General features: G+C 42.1%; 1 protein-coding gene across 2 annotated transcripts in view; it reads left to right on the top strand.

The window, feature by feature from the left end:
• Positions 1-23,101, top strand: part of SYTL5 (synaptotagmin like 5) — a 107,294-nt gene that overhangs the window by 12,224 nt on the left and 71,969 nt on the right. For both annotated transcript variants that reach the window (XM_060182627.1, XM_060182626.1), the window contains exon 2: positions 12,076-12,285. In XM_060182627.1, coding sequence (XP_060038610.1) covers positions 12,076-12,285 — 210 coding nt within the window. The remainder of the gene's footprint in view (positions 1-12,075; positions 12,286-23,101) is intronic.

Raw genomic sequence — 23,101 nt, 5'->3', positions numbered from 1 at the left:
GCATAAAGTTCTTTGTACTGAGGGGAATTATCAGGAAGCTCAGTAAAGAGAGGTTTAGGAGATTGTTTGTCTGGGTAATATATAAGGGCAGCAGCTCCCCTTTTTCCGCCATCAGTAAAGATTGTAGGAGCAGAGGGAATGGGATCCCGAGAGAAAAGTTTAGGTGCTAGTAGAGGCAGAAGAGGTAAAGAAGCTATCAATTTATTAGAAGGAAAATGGTTATCTATTTGTCCTGGAAACCCCACGAAGCTTATGGCAAAGCGGGAATGATGGCGTATAAGCCACTCTGTATCTGTGAGAGAAAAGGGCAGAATGATTAAATCCGGTTCTTTCCCTAAGACCTGCACAGACCTATTTCTTCCTTGGCGAACCATGAATGCTAACGCATCTATCTCAGTGAGGAGTCTTGGAGCTCCTCCTACTGGCGTGTGAAGCCATTCGAGAACCCCATGGTCTTGCCACAGTGCCCCTACTACTGTGGGGGTGGAGTTGAAGATTAGAAGGTTTACCGGAGAGGAGGGGGAGAATCGAACAAGGTGCATGTCCTGGAGGGCCTGGTTAACCCTTTCCAGTGCCAAGGAGGCCTCAGGAGTTAATTTACGTTTTGAAGAGGGCTGTTTGTTTCCTTTCAACAGGTCAAACAGTGGTTGGAGGCAGCTTGTGGGCAGATAGAGATACTGCCTAAGCCAATTTAAATTTCCTAGAAAACTTTGTAAAGAAGCAAGAGTAAGGTTAGAAGGGAAGGTAACATTAGGTTTTAAGGGACGAATTTGCGTTAGAGAAATCTCTGAACCTAGGAAGGATATTGGAGGGATTAGCTGTATCTTCTCAGGGGCTACATTAAGGCCGCTTTTCTTTAATGCAGGAATGAGAAAATCACGTAAGGCATAGAGATCTGTATCTGATTTTCCCCATATTAAAATATCATCTGTATAATGAAAAATATTAAGGCCCTTATGAATATATGGGACAAGGGCAGATTTAACAGCCTCCTGACAAATCGTAGGACTATTGGCCATACCCTGGGGCAGCACCACCCATTCAAATCTATCAGCGGGGCTGGCATTATTAATAGACGGAACAGAGAAGGCAAAACGTTTACAATCTCGCGGATGCAAGGGGATAGAGAAAAAACAATCTTGTATATCAATAGCTATGATTGGAATTCCCGTGGGAATTGCAGAAGCAAGAGGCAAACCCCTTTGGGGGGAGCCCCAGACCTGCATGGTTTTATTTACTGCACGGAGATCTTGAAGGAGGCGCCATTTTCCCGAGCGCTTTTTAATCACAAAGACAGGAGTATTCCATGGGCTTCGAGAATGACGAATGTGTCCCAAGGACAACTGCTCTCGGACGAGCTCTTTTAAAATTTTTAGCTTATCCCTAGGTAAAGGCCACTGTTCCACCCAGACAGGCTCATTAGAAAGCCAGCTTAAGCGGGGTGTTTGGCTACGAACAGTGGCATTTAGTATTGGGGGTGCTGAATAGACCTGGTATCGCGGGAATGAGTTTTACGCTCTGCAGAGGCGTCTGTGGATATCCTAACATTAAGACATTCCAGAAGATCCCTGCCCAGTAAGTTGGTGCTAATATTAGCTACCAAAGGGCGGAAGTGTCCAGTAGAACCTTCTGGGTCTTCCCACATAAGCGAGTCTCGTGTGTAAAATGCTCTCGTCATCCCTCCTATTCCATGTAAACTGGGTCCAGGGATGAGTTCCCAATCTTGGGGAATCTCTTCTTGCCTTAAAATCGTCTTTGCTGCCCCCGTGTCAATCAAAAATTTAAAAGGAATGTTGCCTATCTTTACTGTCATAGAAGGGTGACCTTGTTCTAAAACAGGAGTAGTCCACAAAATCTCAGGCCCCGAATTTGTACTATTCAGGGGCGAACCATCTTTATGAAATTGGGACCAACAATCTCTCTTCCAATGAAACCCCTTACGACATTTTGGACAAACAGTACGTGGTCTCTGGCTCCCTGACTGAAAGCGGGGTTGCTCTGGCTGGAGGCGTGGTTTCCCTGACTGGAGGCGTGGTCGCAACTTATCAGGACATTGGTTACGCCAATGTCCTTGGCGACCGCACTGAAAGCAGGCCCCGTTTTGCTTACGTGGGGCAACTGCATAGGCCTGCGTCGTAGCGGGTGTCCCATAATTGCCTGATGTAAGTTCCTGTGTCGCTAGAATCCAATTATCTGGGTGTAGGTGTTTAAGATTAAGGCATACCTGACGGAATTGTGGTGTCATGCCTTCCCAGACAATAGAGCGCAGGAGTAGTGTGCGGACGTCAGGATTATAAACCTTTCTCTCTAAGCTTCTCTTCACCCTTGAGTTGAAGCTCGCCAATGACTCATCAGAGCCTTGGTGAAAAGAGTTAATGGGAGCTGATGGATCTACATCAGGTGTGGTCACCCTTTCCCATGCTTGTGTTGCACAGATGCGTACCTGTTCAAAATAACCAGTTGGAAACCTGGCTTCTGCCTGCTGAGCTACAGATTCATAAGCTCCTGCTCCAAACAAAGCATCAAAATTCCATTCTACCTGTTTGTTACTATTTTCCTGCGATTGCCTAGAGCACTCATCGCGGAAACATGCCTGCCACTGAAGATAGAGTGGGTCTGGGAGTGCAGCATGAGCCAGTTCTTTCCAGTCTTGTGGTATATTTAAATGATGGTAAAAGCTTCTCAAAACGGACTTGGTCCATGGAGAGTGCATACCATCCTCCCTGACTGCTTGCCTGAGCGTTCCAAGGTCTTTTGAGGAATATGGCTGCCACGGCTGAGGGTTTTGTTTAGAAGGGGCCAAGTTTACCGGGAATGTGTGGATTTGGTCCGATGGCGTGGGAGAGGGAGCTACAGAAGTGGAAAGTTCAGTAGAAACTGCTGTAGTGGCTGCAGGGGAGACTAAACGCATATCTACGGGGACGGAGCTCCCGGGGTGGACTGCACATGGTTTAAAATCCTTAAACGCTGAAAAAATATCCTTTAGCTCTCGTATCTCAGCCACTAGGTCCCTTAATGGTGACGTATCAGCAGGGGGCGGGGTCAGGGACGAGGAAGCCTCAGGCGGAGCTGAAACCGCGGCGGCAGGGGCCAGGGGCGGAGCTGAAACCGGAACGGCAGGGGGAGGGGCTAGAGAACCGGAAGTCTCACGGGAAGCGGGGGGCGGGGCCAGAGAAGCAGAAGGAACTGAACACGTGTCTGCCACAGAAGGGACCGAACACGTGTCTGCAGAAGGAGCCGAACACGTGTCTGTGGGGACAGCTGGGGGAGGGGTCAAAGGAGCGGCAAAACACGTGTCTTCAGGGGCAGTGGGGGGAGGGGTCGTGGAAGCAGAAGCTGCCGCAGGAGAAACCGAACACGTGTGCCCGGAGGCAGTGGTTTGGGGGCTGACTGCAGATTGCTTAGGGTGTTTAAGTCCTAAGCAAATATCCTTTAACTCCTGTATCTCAGCCTCAAGGTCACTTAACCTTTTGGCAGGAGGCCTTGTACATATCCTGAAAATAGTAAATATAGCCATGAGAACCCATGGTGTAGCAAAAATTAAAGCGTCTCTGAGATCGAAAGCCTGTCCCAGTAGAGAAGGATAGAATGTCTGGGACACCTCCTCATAAAACGGAAAAAATCCCATGGTGGAGGGAAACGTGGGGCCATAGAAGCGGGCGGATTCCACTTACCTGTGTCTGAGCGGTTTCGGAGACCTCAGGCTGGGCATGGTGTGGGTACGGAACACGATGGGCGCCAGATGTTGTTGAGGTGGTCTGGTGTCGGGCTGCACCGCGGAGAAGAGAGCGGACGTCCAGAGCAAAGGGGTACACAGATCTTTATTATAGGATGGGGGGGGGGGGGGAGGTTTGGTTCAGACCACGCCAGCCAGCAATGGCCGACCACGGGGGGAGAGCAGGGAGCGAGACCTCAGAGAGGGAGAGCCGAGAGCCCAGAGAGAGAGAAGGGAGGGGTGAGGGGGCTTTTTATTGGGCGACAACCAGGGGTGACGTGTAGGGCCAGGATTGGTTGAAAGGGGGCACTCTAGGATTTAGCGGGGCATAGAAAAACCTGGGGGCGGAGCCAGGATTGGTTGAAAGGGGGCACTCTAGGATTTAGCGGAGCATAGAAAAACCTGGGGGCGGAGACTGCATCAGAATAAGTCCTCAGCAACACAGCAGAATACAGAGAGAAAAAGATTCTATCATTCACTTACAGTGGAGACAGTTCAGATCATTAGTCTTTAAGATTTCAACTACATGTAGGCCATGAACTTGCTACAAGCAAACCCAAAGAATAAATATAAGATAACTGGTACTTTTAAATGCAGCACCATCCTGAACTTATCACAAATGAAAAATTAGAGTTAGCTGGAATTAAATGTCTGCAGAAGCTTTTCCCTCTTTGTCTTTTTCATCAATTCTGTTTCCTCCTGTTTTATTTATTTTTTTATTAATGTTTATTTACAAGTGTATATATGTTTTTATTTATTTATTTTACCAGAGCACTGCTCAGCTCTGGTTTATAGTGGTATCGGGGCTTGAACCTGGGACTTCGGAGTCTCAGGCATTAGAGTTTCTTTGCATAACCATTATGCTGTCTCCCCCCACCTGTTTTATATGTTTTAGGGGTACACGTTCATACCACTTCAAAATGAAAAACGATGTGTACCATGCCACCGCAACTGACAAAGTGCTGCTTCCCCCCTCCACCAAGTTTTTTTTTTTTTTTGGTTGGTTGGTTGGTTGATTTAATGTGGGATTTTAATTTTACTCTAAAGTTACAAGAGGCCACTGGAGCTTTATTATTGATTTATAATTGATTTTCATTGAGCAAATACTGTTTTTTTTTTCCCCTCCAGGGTTATTGCTGGGCTCGGTGCCAGCACCATGAATCCACTGCTCCTGGAGGCCATTTTTCTCCCCCTTTTGTTGCCCTTGTTGTTGTAGCCTCGTTGTGGTGGTTATTATTACCATTGTTGATGTTGTTCGTTGTTGGATAGGACAGAGAAAAATGGAGAGAGGAGGGGAAGACAGAGAGGGGGAGAGAAAGATAGACACCTGCAGACCTGCTTCACCGCCTGTGAAGCGACTCCCCTGCAGGTGGGGAGCCGGGGGCTCGAACCGGGATCCTTCCGCTGGTCCTTGCGCCATGCGCCACATGCGCTTAACCCACTGCGCCACCGCCAGACCCCCAAGCAAATACTGTTTTATAAGTTGGTATTGACTGAAGTGTGACTTCACATCACCCGGAAATATGTGCCAACCCCCTGTTCCCCCAGCATTGTGCACCTTCCCCATCTCTCCACCGTGACCCCAGCTCTGCAGACGTAGATAGGCCAAGAGTGTTTGGACCTGTTTCATATTGTCTGGCTCTTGCTTTGTTTCCCAAACCCCGCCTGTGAGAGAGCGAGCACCGCTTCTTCCTTCTGGCTTGTTCAATTCCTTCCGTGTTGTACCAAAAGGCAAGTTTTCATCTGTTTTCAAAGCTTAGTAATTTTTCATAGTGTGTGCATGCCTCCATTTCCTATTCACTCAGCTGTCATCGGGCACCTGGGTTGTTCCCATATTTTGGCTTTCATAAGTAGTGCTATAGTGAGCATAGGAGTGCATAGATCTTTTCAGATGAATCTTTTTTGTGTTCTTCAGGTGGATAGAAATTGCTGGATCAAATGGCAGATCTGTTGTTTGTTTTTGAGAACTTACCATGCTGTGTTTTCATTTCTCTCCCCCCCTCCCTCCCTCCCTCCCTCCCTTCCTTCCTTCCTCTCTCTCTTCCTCTCTTCCTCTCTCTCCCTCTCTCCCTTTCTTTCTTTCTTTCTTTCTTTCTTTCTTTCTTTCTTTCTTTCTTTCTTTCTTTCTTTCTCATTGTGTCTTCCATTGGGACTCTGATGGTTGTCCACTTAACATGAAACGTGCCAGGGATGATTGATTTAGGAGAAATTTCAGGAGAGGTTTTTAAAAGTCAGTGAACTTGCTGACTTTTTTTTTTTTTTTTTTTGGTCAACCTATGGAGTTCATCTCAGCTTTACCCTTTTGCCTTAGAGTTAGCTCCTAGAATACACACCTGTGTGTTGGAGGTGGTGATAGGATAGCAGCAATTGCGTTCTGAATTCGCCTACTTGTGTGCTCCAGGATTATTGCTGGGGCTCGGTGCCTTGATTCCATTGCTCCTGGAGGCTATTTTTTCCCCGTTTTGTTGCCCTTGTTCTTTATCGTTGTGGCTATTATTATTGTTGTTATTGATGTCATTGTTGTTAGATAGGACAGAGAGAAATGGAGAGAGATGGGAAGACGGGGGGCGGGGGCGGGGGGGAACGAAAGATAGACACCTGCAGACCTGCTTCACCACCTGTGAAGCGACCCTCCTGCAGGTGGGGAGCCGGGGGCTTGAACTAGGATCCTTAGACTGGTCCTTGCACTTCATGTCATGTGCTCTTAACCTGCTGTGCTGTTGGTATGCTTCTAAAAACCCCTTCTGTTTCATTAGTTTAATCCCCCCTGCTTAACACTATTCTATTTACATAACCACTTCATTCTATTTACATAACCGCTGTTAACAAGCACCACCCTCCCTCCAGGGCATTGGTGGTTCAGTGATAGAATTCTCGCCTGCTCTGCCCCCTCTCCTTGTCATACTCTGATTTTCACCAGTCACTTTTCTCTCCACCCTCGCTGCGTCGCATCCTGTTCCCACCCTACTGGGCTAGTATATTTATAAGGACAAGATTGTTTGTAGTTTAGTTTAGCTTAGCTTGGTATAGATTGCTCTGCATCCTACATGAATAAACAGATACTGCCTACAACCCAGCCATGAGTCCCTGGTCGTCTGTTACCCGCCCGTGAAGCCAGCCCGGTGAAAAACAACATAGCCCGTCGAAAACAACACTGTGCCACCGCCCGACGAGGCTCATCATTTCTTCAAGTGGTATCACCAGATCTAGTTAAGAGAGAAGTTAAGGGGTGCGGTCTGGGAAGTGTCACAGTGGATAATGCTTTGGAGTCTCAACCATGAGGTCCTGAGACCTTAGCAATCCCCGGGAGCGCGTGTTCCAGAGTGATGTCTGCTTCTTTCTTTTTCTCCTCCTATCTTTCTCAGAAAGGGGTGGGGGAATGAATGTTAAGGGGTTAGAACTTCAGGCACTTGATCACACATTTGTTTCTTTCTTTCTGACACAGGGCTCACGTGTGCATGACACCACTCTTCCAGACCTCCTTTTCATTAAGATAGAGGTGATAGTGAGACAGACACAGGGTGCACGTGAGCGAGTACAGAGTACCAGAGCTTCTCCTGTGCCATAGAATCTTCTGTGCGGTATTGAGTCTTGAATCTGGGCTGTGAGCATAGCAAGACAAGCTGGTGAACAATTCAACTATCTTTCTTTTTTAAAAAAGATGTTATTTATTTATGAGAAAGAAAGAGAGAGAATCAGACATCACTCTGGCACAAGTGCTGCCGGGGATTGAACTCGGGACCTCATGCTTATGAGTCTAAAGCTTTATCACCGTGCCACCTCCTGCACCACAACAATTCAACTATCTTTCCAACCCACAGACTCATTTTCTTTTCTTTTTATCAGAGCCTACGAATCCACTCTTCTTCTTTTTTTTTTTTCTCTTCTCTTCTTAATTGGATAGGACAGCGAGAAATTGAGAGAGGAAGGGGAGAGAGAGAGGGAGGGAGGGAGAGAGAGAGAGAGACAGAGACAGACAGACAGACAGACCAACCTGCAGACCCACTTGACAGCTTGTAGAGTGACCCAATTCCAGGTGGGGAGCCAGGGGCTCAAACTGGGATCCTTGTGCAGGTCCTCGCCCTTAGCAGTATGTGTGTCATCATTCAGCCCCAGCGAGACTAATTTACAAAAGAAAATTTACCTCTGGGGAGTCGGGCTGTAGCGCAGCGGGTTAAGCGCAGGTGGCGCAAAGCACAAGGACCGGCTCCCCACCTGCAGGGGAGTCGCTTCACAGGCAGTGAAGCAGGTCTGCAGGTGTCTATCTTTCTCTCCTCCTTTCTGTCTTCCCCTCCTCTCTCCATTTCTCTCTGTCCTATCCAACAATGATGACAACAACAATAATAACTACAACAATAAAACAACAAGGGCAACAAAAGGGAATAAATAAATAAAATAAAATAAAATTTACCTCTGGAATATCCGGGAATACCTCCATTTCTTCATTTTGTTACTCTGGTTCCCCAGTCAACTCAGGACAGCTATCTAGGATTGCCATTTTTGTTCTACTCAGTTGGTTGGTCACTATTGCCTTATTATTGGTGCATGATTTTTTTTTTTAAAAAAAGATTACTACTACACAATTTGCTTATCCTGAGGTGTTTAGATGTCTGTTGTGATCCTCCTAGTCATATAATCATGACCTAAAGAGCAAAATTCATTCTGTTGTTTGAAAGCTTGTAAACTTTACAAGTTTTCAAAATTAAACTGCATGGAGCTGTTCACATATTTAATTTCCTAATAAGACAGTTGCTCCTGAAAGAAAAGGGCATAAGCATATTTTATAAGCATTGCCTCATAGATTGGAGTCTGCATCATAAATTCTTGTCATTTGTGTAGTTCGGGGGTTAGGGAGTTTTTTTTTTTTTCTTCTGCCAATGGCCATTTGGATATATTTATTTTTAAATATTTTATTTCTTTATTAATGAGAGGGATCAGGAGGGAGAGATAGAAAGAACCAGACATCACTCTGATACACATTCTGCCAGAGATCGAACTCAGCACCTCATGCTTTATCCACTGTGCCACCTCCCAGATCACCCATTGATATTTATAACACCATTCATGGGCCATTCAAAATTATCAACCAACAAGTTCAAGAATGCTCTTGTCTTCCTACCTTGTTGGACATGAATCTTTCATTCCAACATCCAAGACAATGGGAATCCTTAGATGTCCTGTTATGAATCATTTTCATCTTTTGATACCACTAGAGACAATGAATGAACGAATGTGTAAATCTATATAAATCATAGCTTTTAGAAACTTAGTCACCTGTAAAACTCCTAGTTGATGAATCTCTTTAAGCTCAGGACTAAAAGATTTGTTTTTTCTTTGGTTCCATGCTGCTCACTGTCTTTAACATAAGACTTACAAGTTGGCTTGGCATCCCAACAATGTTTAAGTAAACTTAACCACTTAAGTGTTCCATAATCTAATACAGAAATAGTATCCCGTGTCCTAGGAGGCAGTGTAGTGGATAAAGCACTGGACTCTCAAGCATGAGGTCCCGACTTCAGTCCCCGGCAGCATATGTACCAGAGTGATGTCTGGTTCTTTCTCTCCTTCTATCTTTCTTTTTTATTTTTTTAAATGTATCTTTTTTCTTTCTTTTTTAATATTTATTTATTATCTTTTGTTGCCTTTGTTGTTTTATTGCTGTAGTTATTACTGTTGTCATCGTTGTTGGATAGGACAGAGAGAAATAGAGGAGGGGAAGACAGGGGGAGAGAAAGACAGACACCTGCAGACCTGCTTCACCACCTGTGAAGCGACTCCCCTGCAGGTGGGGAGCCAGGGGCCCGAACTGAGATCCTTCTGCCAGTCCTTGCACTTTGCACCACCTGTGCTTAACCCACTGCGCTACCGCCTGACTCCCTCCTTCTATCTTTCTCATTAATAAATAAAATATTAAAAATAAGAAAACAGAAATAGTATTATTATATCCAAGAAACTAAAGTTGTCATCCCTACCTTTGGGGAGATGCTGGTCTAGTAGGTGTAATAAACACAGCACCCCAACGTGAAAGGGGACTTCATGAGATATGTGGGTTGAATCTGGAATGTTTGTGTTTCTAGAACTTAGCCAGCTTTGCATTGGAGAAGGGCTGGAAGATGGACAACAGAAAAGAAACGGCATAGCTGCATAGCATTCAAGTGGGAATTAGCCTCCCTTCTAGAATGGGTATTTGAAAGTTTGGCAGCATATTTGATTAAACAAGGTTGCTTTTAAAATGCCACTGCATCCGCCACATCCTGAACCACTGATGGCATCAGAACTGGTGTGTGGGCAGAGGAATTTAGGAACCAGCACTTAACTACTTTCCCAATTATTTACAAACTTGAGAACAAGTATTCCAAAACTGTTTCTCAAACTCTAATCACCTGACAGTTTTGTTAGGCTCCCCAGTCTGATCAGTGGCAAGGCCTTAGGCTTTACATTCATGACAAGCTCCCACATGATCCTAGTGCTTCTGGAACAAGGAGCACAGTTTGAATAGGTTTTTTTTTTTTTTTCCCCTCCAGAGCACTGCTCAGCTCTTGGCCGACAGTGGTACAGGAGATTGAACCTGGGACTTTGGAGCCTCGGGCATGAGAGTCTCTTTGCATAACCATTATGCTATCTTTTGACCATGTATCTGTATACATGCAAACTTATTATAAATATGCACCACTTACTGTTTACATCTGAAGTAGGAGGAGGGACATGAAACTAGCACTTCCTTAGTATCTACATGCATGCTGGTAACTTCATATATGCATGATCTCAATCAAATCTAAAATAGTGATGCAAGAACATTACCAGCCCATTTTCAAAATGATAATTTGACTTGAGGGATGGCATTGTGACTAGACAATAAATTCTCAACCATGAGGTCCCGAGTTCATTCCCAAGCATTCTATGTGCTAAAGTGATGCTGTTTCTCTCCCTCTCTCCCTCTCTCATGTAAATAAATAAATAAATAAATAAATAGATAGATAGATAGATAGATAGATAGATTTTCTCTCTCTCTTTTTAATTTTTATTTTAATTTTGTGGTTTTTTTTTAATTTTTAAAAATACTTATTTTCCCTTTTGCTGCCCTTGTTGTGGTTATTGATGTCGTTGTTGTTGGATAGGACAGAGAGAAATGGAGAGACATGGGGAAGATAGAGAAGGAGAGAGAAAAATAGACACCTGCAGACCTGCTTCACCGCCTGTAAAGTGACTACTCCCCTGCAGGTGGGGAGCTGGGGGCTCAAACCAGGATCCTTACGCTGGTCCTTGTGCTTTTTTAACCCACTGCTCCACCGCCCGACTCCCTCTTTTTTTTTTTTAACTTTTAAAACATATTTATCTTGGAAATAGAAATTGAGAGGGATGTGGGAGAGAGAGAGAGAGAGAGAGACCTGTAGAACTGTTTTCACCACTTGTGAAGTTTTCCCCTTGCAGGTAGGGACCCGGGGGTTTGTACACTCTTAATGTTTGTGCTCAACCAACTGCACCTCCATCCAACCTCAATAAATAGATGTGTATATCTTAAAACAAATAAGAACAGAAATTGAGAACCTGAGCTTAAGTGGGTAGATCATTGCATAACATCAGACAGCTAATTCATGATCCATTGAATCTAGAATCAAACATAGGCACTTCTGACAGCAAAACCCATAGGTGAAAGGAAATCTGTAAATGCTAAGCAGAAACATTTGTGTCTGGAATGGTAGCCAGTGCCTCTGTAGAAAACTCTTTATATGATTACTGGAGGAATGTGTCTGTGCTGCCCAATTTGATTTCACACTCTTGCCTCATATATATTTAGACAGGTAAGGAACATGGTGGTGGTAATGTCTCTAGACTGAGAATGTACTCCTGCCTTATAGTAGCAAAGATAAACAGGAAATGTTATAGTAGAGTGTAAATAAGTTCTACCAGATGGTTTCACTCATAGGTGGAATGTAGGTAATCAAAGCACATGAGTTTACAGAAGAAAGTAACCAAACTATCTCTCAGACCTTGTGAGAACTATGGTGTTAGTGGGAGGAGGGGGAAGAATGGCCCACAACTTTGACGGAGGTTGCAGAAACACTAATGAGAAATAGCATTACAAATAATCAAAAGACTAATAGCAAAATAACAATGCTCATGGAGGATCTGTCAGAATTCAGAAGTAAAATACAAACATGTTTTCCAGCTACTGATATCAAAGGACTGTTGATTCTGGAAGGAGAAATTGAACGTCCTGAAAGTATTGGATTGAGTGCTTGATCCTTTAAAAAAATAGTCTTTCAGAGAAGAACCTCTTTTAACTAGCTCTGCTCCTCTGCTGCTTTTTGAAGTGGTTTTATTTATTTATTTATTTATTTATTTTTCTTTCCTTCTAGGAAATTGAAAAATGAACTCTTAGAAGCAAAACGTAGAAGTGGAAAGACTCATCAAGAGACCAGCAGGGTCTGTGTTCACTGTCAGAGAAACCTGGGCTTAATATTTGACCGGGGAGACCCATGCCAGGCCTGCTCCCTTAGAGTGTGCAGTGCGTGTCGGGTCTCAGGCCTGGACGGCAGCTGGAAGTGCACTGTCTGTGCCAAAGTCGCGTGAGTTCCTTGCCGTTGCATGGGTCTGATGGGACACAGGAAAGGATAGTCTTTGGAATTTATGGGTAGAGAATGGAATGAAAGCATACCCCAGCCACAAGCTCACGAGTGCCTTTTAGAACTCTAGGATGTATATGTGTACGAAGGGAGATGCAGTGACATACAGAGATAAAGACGGACAGAGAGAACAGCATGTTATTTGTTTGTTTGTTTGTTTCTTTAATCTATAAACCATACAGGAAAATTGGAATCCTCACTCACCTAGCTCTGTGCATTTGTAAGCCAGCCACAGGCCTGCCTGCCTCTTTCTCTCTTGCGCCCCCCCATCTTTGAGACATTCTTAGGCTTTTAGTGGGGACAGCCAAAATGAGTTTGAAATAGGCTGCCTGCTTCCCATATCGGCTTAGAAACACAATTTCTTCAAAGCATATTTCTTGAGAAAATGGGAAGGGAAAAGAACCCTTCTCCTTCACTCTCTGGTTTAGCCATATACTAGCCACAGGTGTCACACAGCTAATCTGATATGCTTTCTACTACTCCTGGGTCCCACCAAATGTCATCCTTTGTTGTTAAGTTGCTGTATCAACACATATCTTTTCTCTAAAGAGTCTTTCATCTCTTCTTCTACGGGAGCTGCATAATAATCTCATCTCAAGGCGATTCTAGGTTGATCTCTTTCCTGTAGTTGAGGTGCGGAATGCTGCCATCACGTAGGGCCTACTTGTTGGTTGGTTAGTTGACTTGGTTTGGTTTATTTATTTATTTTTCCCCACACTGATTTATCCTCTTGTAATTGTTAAGAGACCATCTTAGGGAGGAAAAGTGTTGTCCTAAGAGTGAATTACTTTTTACTTGTAACTTCTCTCAATGATAATCAATGACCAGATTATTTAACCTATATTATTTTTCCTGTTCATTTTCATAAAAGTAATCCCCAATTGTATAATTCACATTGTCTTGACACTCCATTGAGGTGAGCACTCCCAAAGAAAGGAAGAAAGTTACTTTATTGCTGTCTTTGGATATATTGCTTTGATTTTCTTGAACAAATGTCTTCAATTATCTTCTCCAAATTAATAGATTCCTTTTCCTAGTTCTAAGAATTAACAGATACCCTTTGTTAGATCTAGGGGAATGGCTTCTGACAGAATCATTGACATATAGGTTACAAGATAAACATTGTAAATAATTATAAAGGTTTCATTTTCTGGGAGTTGGTGGTAGCGCAGCAGGTTAAGCGCACGTGGTGCAAAGCGCAAGGACCAGTGTAAGGATCCTGGTTCAAGCTCCCGGCTCCCCACCTACTGTGGAGTTGCTTCACAGGTGGTGAAGCAGGTTTGCAGTTGTCTGTTTTTCTCCCCCCCTTTCCATTTCTCCCTGTCCTATCCAACAATGACTACATCAATAATAATTACAACAACAATAAAAAAACAAGGGCAACAAAAGGGAAAATAAATATTTTTTAAAAGTCTTATTTTCTATTTCAGTGTTCTTAAAGACTCAAACATTTCTTTCTTTCTCTCTTTTCTCTTTTTTTTAAAAAAATCAGAGCACACTAATCCTTTCTTAAATAAAAAATTAAAAAAAAAAAATCAGAGCACTAATCAGTTCTGGTTTATGGAGATGAGAGACTCTATGCATAACCATTATGCTATCTACCCGTACGCAGTTCTTAAGCATTTCAATATTAATTTTCTCTCCTTTTTTCCTATTTTTTGCCAGAGCACTGCTCAGTTCTGGCTTATGGTGATAGCAGCTGGGGATTGAACCTGAGACTTTAGAACCTCAGACATGAATATTGTTTGCATAACCATTATGCTTATCTCCCCAGTCCTCAATATTAATTTTCTGATTGGTGATTAGTCATCTACAAGTCATACTCAAATGTAATCCCGGGAAACTTTTTCCCACTAAATAAAATGGAATATTTCTCTACCTGTATAGAGAAGTATCAGTGACATACTTTTGTCTCTGCTTAATACTAACTCGAGTGATACAAAAACCTCGTTTCAGACTCAGAACACTAGATACAGAGAAGTAATGAGAGAAAGTTTATCTCAGTGCAGAACAATGGATCACTTCAGTTGTGCTCCTCTTAATTTGCTTTTTCTTTAGTTACATATAAAGGCTGTTTCAGTAAAGTGAAAAATGAATTACTGACGAAATAATAAATGGGCAGAATTTCCTCAACTTTAGCTTTTCATCCTTAAAAATGGCAGGTACATTTGTTCCACTCAATTCTCATGACCTTCAGAGGACAGCAAATATTTTTGAACAAAAAAACAAAAAAGAAATAGGAAAACTTGGAAAGAGACTCGCATCCTGTTTTTCTGTGGACACATGCACATTTTTTCCTCAATATTTTTATTTATTATTGGATAGAGACAGAAATTGAGAGCGGAAGGGGAGATGGGAGAGAGACAGAAAGACACTTGGAAGCACTGTTTCACAACTTGTGAAGCTTTCCCCCTGCACGTGGGAACCAGGGGCTTGAACCAGCATCCTTGTGCACTATAGTGAGTGAATTTTTCTTTCTTTCTTTTTCTTTTTTCCTCCAGGGTTATTGCTGGGGTTTGGTGCTGGCACTACAAATCCACTACTCCTGGAGGCCATTTTTTCCATTTTATTGGTTAGGACAGAGAGAAATTGAGATAGGAAGGGGGAATAAGGAGAGAGAAAGAGGGACACCTGCAGACCTGCTTCAAGGCTTGTGAAGTATCCTCTTTGCAGGTGGGGAGCCAGGGGCTTGAACCCGCATCCTTGAATGAGTACTTGCGCTTTATACTATGTAAACTTAACCAGGTGCGCCACTATCTGGCCCCTGTAATTTGTGGTCATAACCAGGTGTGCCACCACTTGGCCCCCTCATGACTGTATTTAAAATTTTTCCTTTCCAGTAGTCATATCTTGTCTTCTTATAAAGCTGATAATGTATTGATGATCAAACTATAGAGAAATTCTAAAAAAATAGAGTCTATATATAGAGAGAGAATGTGTCCATTGATAATACACATTTTTCTTTTTCATGCAAATAGGATAAGGCCACTAGATTTTTAAGATTTAGATAAATAAAGTATTAAGATAATTTCAAATTCAGTGTCTCGAGATAACCTTTTAGATAAGAGACATGATTGATTTTATATTTTATAGAGTGTAGATACGAACACTAGGAGAATAAAATGTGTGTAAGTCGAGTTGGAATGAATATGAAGGTGTGGGGTGTTTGTTGTTTCACCCAGTTTTTTCCCAGCAGGCTCTGCTAAGGTGGAATTTACTCTATATTTCAGACAGTGAACTGGTCTGGGTGTTGTCTATAGCACCCATAGGACTCTAGAAGGGGGGGAGGGGAGGGGTGGGTGGGAGGTAGAGAACTTTGGGATCCTGGTATATGATGGTAGAAAAGGATTTAAGTTGGGGTGTTGAGATATCTGTCACAGGGGGATGAGAAATCATACTCACGTCTCACCTACTGCACTATAACCCCCACTCCAGTCAAGTGATAAGGAAGGAAGGAAAGGAAAAAAGAGGAAATGGAATTTTAGTAAAAGACTTATCCTCTATTTACTGTTTACAGTCTGAGAACATATGGGGAATCTCTCCCTCATTATTTCTCCAACTCTTAAACAAGAGTAGTAGTTGAGCCTTAGTATTTAATCATTTCCTTTTTTTTTTTTTTTTTTTTTTTTTTTTTTTTTTTTTTTTACCAGACCACTGCTCAGCTCTGGCTTATGGTGGCGTGGGGGAATTGAACCTGGGACTTGAGAGCCTCAGGCATGAAAGTCTCTTTGCATAACCATTGTGCTATACCCCCACCCCCATTTTTCTTATACTACTTTTGACTCTTCTCAATAGCTTGGATGCTCATGTGCTTGCACAATAACTAGGGACTATGTTTGGTGAATCCTTTTGTTAATCCACAGTTTTTTAAGACTTTCATACGGGGAGATGAATTTTATCTTTGACTTCTAAATTCCACTTTTACTTTTCAGTACTTTCTTTTTAAGATTTTATTTATTTATTAATGAGAAAGCTAGGAGGAAAGAGAAAGAACCAGACATCACTCTGGCATATGTGCTGCCGGGGATCGAACTCAGGACCTCATGCTTGAGAATCCAGAGCCTTATCACTGTGCCACCTCCCGGACCACTTTTCAGTACTTTCAAAGCATACATTTCTTTTTACTTCCCTGAGGTTTCCCTGCTCCAAGCTGACTTTTTCCTGATAGAAAGAGACAGAGACATAAGGAGAGAGGAAGGAGATATCACAGCACCAGAGCTTCCACCAGCGCATTGAGAGTCGGGCTCAAACCTGGGTCATGTGTCTATCCATGTGTCTATCCACTTATTTTTTAATTCTAGAGCCAAGGGACTTGTCTACTGACACACCGATAATTGAAAGTTTTGCCACCATTTCATATGCTAGTCAGGATGGTAGCTGCACACCTAACCCATACAAATTGTCCCCCTAAATTTTGACCCATTTTAGAACCTACTGGTGCAGTAAGCTATAACAATACAAATATGAATAAATGTCAAGTTATATTAATGTAGAAAATCAGTGGAATTTGCAGGGGGTTGTAGAATTTATACTACCCATACTGGCACACTTATTCCTCTTGCCCTAAATATTTATGCAATTTTTCCTTGCTAAGCTGGCTCATTAATCTCCCCCCCCCCCACTAGAATGTAAGATGTAAGCTTCATAGCCATGAAGGCAGGAGTTTTATCTATAATGTTCACTGATACAGTTTTAGTTCTTAAAAAGATATTTCCTATAGGCACTTCGTGAACATTTGTTAAATTATTCAAAAAACTGGATGATAAATGAATGAATGAATAAACCTGTGACAGAATTAGTGTTTTCTTATGTCAGGAGCAGGAAGTTGGGAAACAAAACAAAACAGGAGCCACGCCAAATAGACTTGCCCCTGAATTGAGTGAACTTCCAGCTGTCATAGAAAGATAGAACTATAAGACTGATAGTCATAAGGGTGTATGAATAAATAACAAATAGAAAGTTCTTTGTCTTCCTTAGGAGCTGTTAATTTATCCATACAGGACTTTTGGCTCACTTGTACTTTTTATTGAGGAAACAGCAGCCTAAATAAATAAATCTACCTATATAATTCACCTATCCACCCATTTACTCCCCTTTTTAAAACATTTTGTCCTGCTTCATATCTTTAAAAAAATTTTTTTTAATTAATTAATTTATTTATGAGAAAGATAGGAGAGAAAGAACCAGACATCACTCTGGTCTGGTACATGTGCTGCCAGGGATTGACCTCATGTTTGAGAATCCAGTGCTTTATCCACTGTGCCACCTCCCAGACCACCGCATTACTCCTTCTACATCATAGGTTGAGGATGTATTGGTATAGTAAGTGTTAAGAATACAGGCATGAATGAAGCATCGACTAGCTTCAATGTTTTCACAGTTGAAGGAGGAAGATGAGTCTATTGCATTATAGTCTAAACAGTAGATTCTTCTCAGTGCATACAAATGTTCTGAGGAACAGCTTTCCATGCATGGCTCTTCTACCTCGGTGATTACAATTTCTAGTTACATTGTCTGCAGCAGCTGCGAATCTACATGAGGAGCATTTAATTGGACACTTTCTCATTTTGAAAGCTGAGGACAAACTCCCATCTTTTAGCTACTAATCTGTGTAGTCCCAGAGACCTGAGAGTATCTGTCTACTCTTTGTGTCATGGCTTGCTTTGCTTTGCTTTGCTTTGCTTTGCTTTGCTTTGCTTTGCTTTGCTTTCTCTTTTCCTTTTCCTTTTCCTTTTCCTTTTCCTTTTCTTTCTTTCTTCCTTCCTTCCTTCCTTTCTCTCTTTATTGGGGGATTAATGGTTTACAGTCAACAGTTAAATACAGTAATTTGTACATGTGTAACATTTCCCAGTTTTCCACATAACAATACAACCCCCACTAGGTCCTCCTCTGCCATCCTGTTCCAGGACCTGAACCCTCCCCCTCCCCCCAGAGTCTTTTACTTTGGTGCAATACACCAACTCCAGTCCAAGTTCTGCTTAGTGTTCTCCCTTCTGATCTTGTTTCTCAACTTCTCCCTATGAGTGAGATCATCCCATACTCATCCTTCTCTTTCTGACTTATCTCACTTAACATGTCTTCAAGCTCTATCCAAGATGGGGTGAAGAAGGTGGATTTGCCATTGTGAATAAGCTGAGTAGTACTCCACTGTGTATATATACCACAACTTACTCAGCTACTCACTTGGGTTGCCTCCAGGTTTTGGCTATTACAAATTGTGCTGCTATGAACATAGGTATACAGAAATCCTCTTGGATGGGTGTGTTGGCTTCCTTAGGCTATATCCCCAGGAGAGGAATTGCAGGGCCATAGGCTAAGTCCACTTCTAGCCTTCTGATAGTTCTCCAGACTGCTCTCCACAGGAGTTGGACCAATTTACATTCCCACCAGCAGGGCAGGGAGGGTTCCTTTGTCCCCAGAGTCTCTCCAGCATTTGTTGCTGCTACCTTTTCTGATGTATGACATTCTCATAAGAGTGAAGTGGTATCTCGTTGTTTTTAACTATCAAATACTTGGGGGAAAATATTTGCAGAACTCTTTTTCTGTCTAAATTTTAAAGGCATCTTCAGTGATACAAATGATACAAAGAAGACCCAATCAAAAATAAACCAATGGGACTACGTCAAATTGAAAAGCTTCTGCACAGCAAAAAAAAAAAAAAAAAAAAAAACAAAAAAAAAACAGCACCCAGAGACCTCCCACAGAATAGGAGATCTTTCTTTACTTGCCATACATCAAACAAGAGGCTAATAATCAAAATCTATAAAGAGCTCACTAAACTAAGCAACAAGAAAACAAATGACCCCATCCAAAACTGGGGAGAGAGGGGATATGAACAGAATATTCTCCATAGAAGAGATCCAAAAGGCCAACAAGCATGAATAAAAATGCTCGAAAACCATTGATTGTGGCATGGTTTTCATAAAGGGAGTGATATTACATTGGCAGCGAGCACTCTGTTTCTGGTGAGAGAATGCTGCAGTGCCACTGGGCTGTCTCTGTGTTTAACAGACCATAACATTGAAATTTCCACCCTGACCTCCAGGAGAGGAGATGAGTCAGGAAGTGACTCATTCTCTAATCAGTTGGAAGCACAGCCTTTATTGTCATTATCTTGGATTGGGTAGAAGTAAAGAAATTTTTATTCAGTAGTACTGCAATGATTACAGCAAGGGCTGAGCAGCCCTTGACATTTTCACCATTCCACTCTGTTATAAGTTAGTTGTGGATTGAATTTTTAAACTAACTCTACAGAGAGTGAATGAAAGGGACCATGATACAGTCACTTAGTTCACTTTGTTATCTTACCAAGCCCTAGAAAAGGCTATGTTAGCTGAGGCACTTGTCATCCAACACAAGGACAGTCACAATGATCATTTTTCCTAATTAGCACTGCAGTTAAATTCAAAAAGACCCAAACAATAAAAGCAACATGGCAGGGAACCAAAAAATGAACTACTTCTAATAGCGTACTGATGTACTTCTCTAATATTCATACCATGTTGTGACATTTCCTGCTGCTCTGTGTCCTTGTGAGTTTGTCTTTTTTAACTGAAGAAGGAACCTGATGATGTTTGTTTTGTTGTGTTGGTAACAATTAGTGGAACAGATGAAACATAACTGAAACAATTGAAATATGAGTCTGTCAGTAACATGAAAGACTATAATACTGACTGAACACAGAAGGCAGGAGGAAGTATATAGTACTTCATTATGAGAAATAAATTCGGGGCCAGTTGGTGGCACACTTGATTGAGCACATGTCACAGTGTACAAGGACCTGGGTTCAAACTCCCAGTCCCCACCTGCAGGGGGAAAGCTTTGCAAGTGGTGAAGCAGTATTGCAGGTGTCTGTCTCCCTCTCTCTCTTTTTTCTTTAAAGATTTTATTTATTCATGAGAAAGATAGGAAGAGAGTGAGAAACAACCAGACATCACTCTGGTACACATACTGCCTGGGACCGAACTCTGGACCTCACATTGTAAGTCCAATGCTTTATCCACTGTGCCACCTTCCAGACCACTCTGTCTCCCTCCCTCTCTACCACTCCTTTCCTTTCAATTTCTAGCTGTCTCTATACAGTAAATAAAGATAAATAGAAAGAAAGAAAGAAAGAAAGAACGTTAAGTAAGTTAGGAAGAAAGAAGAGAAAGAGAAAGAAAACTCTTAAAAAAAGAATTGCATCATTTGTTTTTTTGTTGCTAAGTTTGGTGAGCTCTTTATGTATTTTGGTTATAAGCCTCTTGTCTGTTGTATGGCATGTAAAGATCTTCTCCCATTCTGTGAGGAGTCTCTTGGTTTGGGTGATGGTTTCTTTTGCTGTGCATAAGCTTTTCATTGGCTTATTTTTATTTTAGTCTTACTTGCATTTGGGTCTGTATCATCAAAGATGTCCATGAGATTTAGATGGAAAAGAGTTCCACCAATATTTGATAGTTTCTAGTCTAACTTCCAGGTCCTTCATCCATTTGGAGTTTACTGTGGTTTCTAGTGAGATACAGTGGTTCAGTTTCATTTTTCTGCACATTTCAACCCAATTTTCCCAGTACCATATATTGAAGAGACCCTCCTTCATTTTTCAGTTTGGGCTAACTCATCAAAAATTAGATGTCTAGCACCAAAGTAAAAGACTTTGGGAATGAGGGGAGATTTCAGGTCCTGGAACATGATGGCAAAGGAAGACCTAGTGGGGGTTGAATTGTTATGTGGAAAACTGGGAAATGGTAACACATGTACAAACTATCGTATTTTACTGTTGACTGTAAGCCATTAATTCCCCAATAAAGAAATAAAACAAATTAGATGTCCATAGGTGTGGGGGTTTGTTTCTGGGTTTTCAGTTCTGTTCCACTGATCTGTGTGTCTATTTTTGTTCCAGTACCAGGCAGCTTTGAGATCTGGGAGTGTGATGCCTCCAGTTGTTGTTCTTTTTATTTATTTATTTGTTTATTTATTTATTTTCCCTTTTGTTGCCCTTGTTGTCTTTTTATTGTTATTGTAGTTATTATTGTTGTTATTGATGTTGTTGTTGTTAGAACAGAGAGAAATGGAGAGAGGAGGGGAAGATGGGGAGAGAAAGACAGACACCTGCAGACCTGCTTCACCGCCTGTGAAGCGACTCCCCTGCAGGTAGGGAGCCAGGGCTTGAACCGGGATCTTTACCGAGGTCCTTGCGCTTTGCGCCACGTGCCCTTAACCTACTGCACTACGGCCCAACTCCCATGATGCCTCCAGTTCTGTTTCTTCTCAAAATAGTTTTGGTGATTCTAGATGTGTTTTTTTTTTTAATATTTTTTTCCATATCTTTACTTATTTGATATAAACAGCCAGAAATTGAGAGGGAAGCGGGTAATACAGAGGGAGGGAGTCAGAGAGACACCTTGTGCAAATCATTTCCTGAGTTGAGTATTAGGAGAGAAATACATTTTTGTGCTTAATTAATGTGTTAATATTTTTATAGCCCCCCACAACAAATCACCACAAATTTGGAGTATAAAACAACACAATTACATGAACTCATATTTCTATAGCTTAGAAGTCTGGCTTGGCTCGGTTTATTTCTCTACTGACAGTCCTGGGGCTAAAATCAAGATGTTTACTGACTCCATTATCAGGTTCTGGAAAGAATTTACAAGGACCAGGGTTCAAGCCCACAGTCCCCACCTACAGGGGGAAGGTTTTGCTAGTGGTGAAGCAATGCTGCAGGTAGTCTCTCTGTTTCTTTCCCTCTCTATTTCCCACTTCCTCTTGATTTCTGGCTGTCTCTAGCCAATAAACAAATAAAGATAATTTAAAAAAAAATTAAAGGAAAATAAGAAAAAGAAAGACTTAGGATCCACCCAGATAATCCAGGGCAATCTCCCTGTTTTAAAGCTAGGTAATTTGTCTTTAATTCCACCTCCAAAATTCAATCACAGCAACATTTGGATTAACATTTGATTGAATAATTGAGAGATAATAGTTTTGAAGGGGCATCTTTAGAATGTAAGATAGCACAATTGCATCTGATTGCCAACATAAGTAACGATATCTAAGGCTGTACATCATTTGAAATATATCCAGAGATATTTTACTTAAGCATTTGATTTGATTAATTAGCTCTTTTCAGATTTGATGTATCCCATACAATACATATTAGTTTTGCGACTAATCTAATTATCTGTAATTTTACAAAAAGATAAGATTTTATTTATTAATGAGAAAGACAAGAGACAGAAAGAGAAGCAGACATTATTCTAGTACATGCAATGCTGGGGATTGAATTTGATAACTCATGCCTGAGAGTCCAGTCCTTTATCCACTGTGCCACCACCCAAACCACTGGTCTTTTCTCTCTCTCTCTCTTTTTTTATTTAAGAAAGGAGACATTGACAAAACTGTAGGATCGGAGGGGTACAACTCCACACAATTTCTACCACCCAATCTCCGTATCCCATCCCCTCCCCTGATAGCTCTTCCATTCTCTATCCCTCTGAGAGTATGGACTCAAGGTCATTGTGGGATGCAGAAGGTGGAAGGTCTGGCTTCTGTAATTGTTTCTCCACTGAATATGGGCATTGACTGGTCGATCCATACTCCCAGTCTGCCTCTCTCTATCCCTAGTAGGGTAGTTCTCTGGGGAAGCAGAGCTCCAGGACACATAGGTGGGGTCTTCAATCCAGGGAAGCCTGGTCGGCATCATGCTGGCATCCGGAACCTGGTGGCTGAAAAGAGAGGTAACATACAAAACCAAACAAATTGTTGAACAGTTATGGACCTA

The sequence above is a fragment of the Erinaceus europaeus genome, chromosome X (assembly GCF_950295315.1).
Source record: "Erinaceus europaeus chromosome X, mEriEur2.1, whole genome shotgun sequence".
NCBI classification, from domain to species: Eukaryota; Metazoa; Chordata; class Mammalia; order Eulipotyphla; family Erinaceidae; genus Erinaceus; species Erinaceus europaeus.
This window is presented reverse-complemented; position numbering and strand designations above follow the sequence as displayed.